Source organism: Protobothrops mucrosquamatus, unplaced genomic scaffold (assembly GCF_001527695.2).
Source record: "Protobothrops mucrosquamatus isolate PMUCROS unplaced genomic scaffold, P.Mucros_1.0 scaffold2391, whole genome shotgun sequence".
In the NCBI taxonomy this organism is placed as follows: Eukaryota; Metazoa; Chordata; class Lepidosauria; order Squamata; family Viperidae; genus Protobothrops; species Protobothrops mucrosquamatus.
The window spans coordinates 1-5119 of NW_015388465.1; the positions used below are offsets into that span (position 1 = coordinate 1).

At 41.8% G+C, this 5119-nt stretch overlaps 1 protein-coding gene across 1 annotated transcript in view; it reads right to left on the reverse strand.

The window, feature by feature from the left end:
• Positions 1-459: 459 nt before the first annotated feature.
• LOC107295538 (dihydropyrimidinase-related protein 5) overlaps positions 460-5119 on the reverse strand; it is a gene marked incomplete at its 3' end in the record, with an annotated part of 18999 nt that continues 14339 nt past the window's right edge. Inside the window, exons 3-8 of the mRNA XM_015824862.1 lie at positions 2809-2988; positions 2219-2287; positions 1783-1827; positions 1394-1469; positions 845-1001; positions 460-601 (exon numbers count right to left, since the gene is read on the reverse strand). Of these exons, the coding sequence (XP_015680348.1) occupies positions 460-601; positions 845-1001; positions 1394-1469; positions 1783-1827; positions 2219-2287; positions 2809-2988 (669 nt within the window). The remainder of the gene's footprint in view (positions 602-844; positions 1002-1393; positions 1470-1782; positions 1828-2218; positions 2288-2808; positions 2989-5119) is intronic.

Here is a 5119-nt window from a genome sequence, read left to right on the forward strand (position 1 = left end):
AATTTTAAGGCATGTGGACTTCAACTCCCAGAATTCCACAGCCAGCAATGCTGGCTGTGGAATTCTGGGAGTTGAAGTCCACATGCCTTAAAATTGTCAAGGTTGAGAAACACTGCTCTAGATGACTATGGATTATCTTCTGAATCATAGGAAGCATACCTTAAATGTTACTTGGGAAGAAGAAATGCTGGAAGAAGGCCAACTATCACCTTTTTGTCCATGCTAATAAGTGTCCCAAATGTATCTTTGACTACTATGTGACAAAGAAAGCTAAAATAATAAGCCCATGATTTACTCCTGCAGAAATCTTACTTCTGAGATCAGTAAACTCTGCTTCCAGATACAAAGCAGGTCTTTATTTCTCTACCAACTTAGTATACTTCTCTGCTCCTATTTAGGAAACCAGAATGGGCATCCTCCTTTCTTATCAGCCAGATTCCCTCTGATATTATCACTTACCACTCCACGTTCCCAGATGACAGCCATACGGTCCTGTACCCCACTGACTCCATGGGGGATCTTAGTGAAGTCTTCCTTCCCCATTGCCTTCTGTTTAGTGGTGAAAGGCCGGTGATCAGAGGCGACAGCATTCACAGTGTCACTGAGGAGAAAGATAAACAGAAAGGAAGACATAGGATAAGTCCCAAGTACTGTTTGTTGTGCTGATATTTCACCCCAGATTTCACATGAGTTTTGGGGTTGAATGGTTTAAAAAATTCATAAATGAATGAATGAAGGGTCACAGACTTTCCCTTTCAGATCTGCCCTTTTCTATCCCTTTTAGATTACGTTGCAATTGATTCTTCAGGCATTATCTAGAGTTAAGTAATCCAAAGCTTCTTACTTGGCAAGCAAACTCATGAGGTAGGTGGAAGTGTTTGTATCTAGCCGCAAGGGTGGCACTGTGACGTAGGCTGCTGCATGGGACCAGTCCTGGTGATAGTAGTGTAAGCCTGTTAACGTAGTGTGTGCTGTGGTGGTCTCTGCATACACAACCTTCCCTGCAGGTAAGAAAGGGGAGAAAACATTGAACCGCAAGGAGTTAGATCCAATCTTTTTAAAGTGTTCAATACATTATAGGGTGATAAGTAGATGAGGCGACTCATCAGTCTTTATCTAATATTGAATTATCTGTATAGGGTGAGTAAACGCCTGGGAAAGACTTTGAGGAAACTGAAGGTAGGAGATTGGAAGAGGAAAATAGCACTCTTTGTAATGCCACATTTAAATATATAGCTATTAAAATGTAGGAAAAGGTTCTGGAACCAGGAGGGGGTAAATGGAAAGAGGGGATTCAAAGCCTTCTTTCCAGCTGTTATGAAATAATAATAAACACCATGTATTTTGCATTAGGTGGTGGTCTTTGCACTCAGAATCAGAAGTTGGTTCTCACCTTGCATTTTGGCTGTGGCTATAACATCCCCGGCAGACATGCTAGACACGTTGACCAGATAGACAGGGCAGTGAGTCTGCCAAAAGAGGAAAAAGGGGGAAAGCATCAGACTGAGCTGTGAACTATGTTTCACAGTAGGATGTATACAGAAGGGTACAAAACATTCTACCTTCTTGCAAGGAGTTGGATAATGAAAGTAGCCAATTAGGAATCAAGTGGCCTGACATTAGGAATCAAGGAATCAAGTGGCCTGACATAGTATAAGATCAAGGAATCCACCCAAGAAATTTCCTTGAAAATAAGCTTGTAGTGGATATAAGGGCTCATCCATTAGCATTAAGGTGGGTAAATTTGGTTCCCCAGGGAAGAATGAGGAGGGCTGCACTTACCCGATTAGCAATGGTGATGACACGATGTGTAGCTTCCGCCTCTAGCTGCAATGAGAAAAGGACATGAGACAGGCAAAATATAATGCATGCTACTTCTCTGCTATTAATAGCACATGTGTGCTAAAAAAAACCCTACCATATCCCCATCACTCAAACAATGTTCAACTATTTTAAAGTCAGCTTGAACAACTGACAGCTTTATGGTAAGGTGTTCTAACTACAAGATGCCAATATAGACAGGAATAAGACCCATACTGTGCTACAAATAGCAATTAAGTCAGTGAGCAGAGATAATCATCTCCTGACCTGTTGACTGGGGAGGGGGATTTTCCCCCCCCATATCCAATCACATAGGTTTATGGGATGAGAGAGGATGGAGCAATTTCTGACTGCAGGATGCATGAGTGTGTGTACATATACCACATGGCATTTTTACCTCTTCTGGTCGACTGATCTCAATTCCCTCTGGACCAGTGATGCCCAAATCCAGAGCTTCCCTAGCTCCCTGTACAGAGAATCAGAACAAAAAGTTCAGAATCGACACAGTGGTATCCTTTTTTTTCTTCTTGCTTTTTATACTTACACAATTTGAAACCAACATCATAATCTGGAATGGCAATGCATGATATAAAGGGATTGTCTCCCACTTCACATTTTCAGTGCCTGTGATAGCTGAGATGGTGATTCCAATCCACAATTCTAATTATGTGTGAAAATAAATGGGTGATAAGGATTCTGGATTAATGAGAGCATGTCTGCATGGATAGTGTAAACTGCTTGCGGAAATGCATCCAATTGTTCAGAAGACACTAATGATAAGAAGAATGAGAATATGTGTGGGACAAGGACAGGCTTTGGAAAATTCAGGAAAGGGTGATGGAGAAGAAGACTTGCCCATCCAAACAAGCTGCATCCTGGAAAAGCGGCAACACTTTGAGACCATCCACATTTATGAAAACAGTGGAGCTCAGATCTATCTAAGGGGGTATTATTGGACCCACCCTACCATCCTCCAAAGCAGCTTACCTCAGCCACCAGCTCGCCATTCTCAGCATGAACACGTGCGATAGCTCCAATATCTTTGCAAGCACGGAACACCTGGTACAGCTCACTGTCTCGGAGCATGTACAAGTCTTTGTATGTCATGAACATCTGGAAGGAGTTGACACCCTTCTCTCGAACCAAAGTTTCCATTTCTGATTTTACCTAAGATACCAGGAGGGATGGGATTAAGAAAGAGTTCGTTAATCACCACTTGTAATTTTAAAGAAGTCCTGCAGACAATAATATCCTGTCTATCCACTCATAGACAGAAATGATAGGAGAATGCTGCATGTAACTGAAACTCAGAATTCAAGGTCTCCAGAACTGCCAAATAAAAAGGTGAAAAAGATCCATGACCACAGGATAGAACCTGCATTTTAAAATTTGCTTTCTTGTCATTCCAAGTTGTATCCTAAATAACTCATCACTTGCTCTGAGCAAGAAATTTCATGCCATGTTGGTGCATAATAATTTGTTTAAAATCACTCAAACTTTTGTTTCAAGAATAAAATGTTATGCCTTAGCTCTGCACTGCTACATATCTGCATGCCGGCTAGACAAGCTCTGTGACAAAGGACAGCCATTGTAATTCTTGTTCAGGTGCCCTGGGTTTTTCAAAAATGTCCTTTCTCGGGTTCATCTGCTCTGCTTGAACCTGACTTTTTCATAGAAAAATTCTATGAAACACTTTCATTATAAAATGTTAATCATCGGCGTGAAAAGTAGAATATAAAACAATAAATCGTATAAAGTTACACATAAATGTATATAGGTAGTCCACAACTTATGATCACAACTGAGTCCAAAACGTCTGTGGTTAAGCAAGACATTTGTTAAATGAGTTTTGCCCCATTTTACAACCTTTCTTGCCACCGGTATTAAGTGAATCAGTGCAGTTGGCTTTGCTTGTCAGAAGGCCACAAAAGGTGATTCACATGACACCACCCCCAGGGCACTGCATCTGTCATAAATATGAATCAGTTGCCAAGCATCTGAATTTTGATCACTTGGCTATGGAGATGCTGCAACGGTTGTAAGTGTGAAAAACGGTCATAAATCCCTTTTTTCAGTGCCATTATTTGAACAGTCAGTAAATGAACTGTTGTAAGCTGAAGATTACCTGTGTATGATATGGTTGTCAATGATTCACATGCAGCCTAAAAGGAAAAATATTCCACAATATTCTATAACCATAAGCTCTAGAGCAGCTAGCTACAGCTTGCTCCTTCCTTCTCGGTCACCATTAAAAAAAATAAAAACAAAAGATAGCCCTGAAATTGGTACAAAGGGGCTGAGAGCTAGACCCTCCATAAAGGACATAGGGGCAGCTTTTCTTGGGATGCTCACAAGGTCTTTAGAAGAAGGAGGACCAAAACTGACAATATTTTAAACCAACTTAGCAAAATGCCAAATGCAAGGGGAAATCATAGCACAGCTTACTGCCTGCAGAATTAGAAGCAGTAATGAATGAACCTCCCAAATGGGTTAATTGTAAAGTGTGCTACATAATTTACAGTCATTGAAAAGCCATTCTGGAACTACAAATTTAAGCACAAAGTGAATAAAGTGTTTCTGCTTATTACCTCACTATTCCAAACTAGTCTTTCTCCAGCTATCTGTTTCCAAATGTACTACACTACAAATCAACAGTTTCTAGACAGCATTGGAGTTTGTGATTCTGGAAGTTGTAGCCCTGTGCTCAACTTGGAGAAGGTTCCGTGTTTCTTCTTAAACTTCTGGGACCATCCTTGGAGGATAGAGCTTCCAGAGAAGAAGATTAAGAGCAGAGTGAACAACAGTGAAGAAAAGACAGTACAAGCAGTCAGAAACTGAGGGTGGTTGGACTAGAAATGATTGAGGTACAGACCCAAACAAAAGACTACTGTAACCTCAGTCACCCAACCTGGACAAGATGGCCAAGGGATGGATGTATATAACCCAGTAGGTATGGTCTGTAATTCCTGAACAAGCTCCAGATGTTTGAGGCTAAATACATCCTATCTAAGAGGAGCTGCACAGGGGTCTGAGTTGAAGTAGATCTCAGCAGATGACAGCGTGAGGACAGGACCTGGGCTATTGGGCCATGATTATCATTATTCGTGGCTTTGGGGTGGATTTCCATCAGTACGCTGATGATACGCAGCTGTACATTTCCACCCCAGGCCACCCCAACGATGCCCTTGACGTGATGACCCGTTGCCTGGAGGCCGTACGGGTCTGGATGGGGAGGAACAGACTCAGGCTCAACCCTTCCAAGACTGAGTGGCTGTGGCTGCCGGCGCCTCGGCATAGT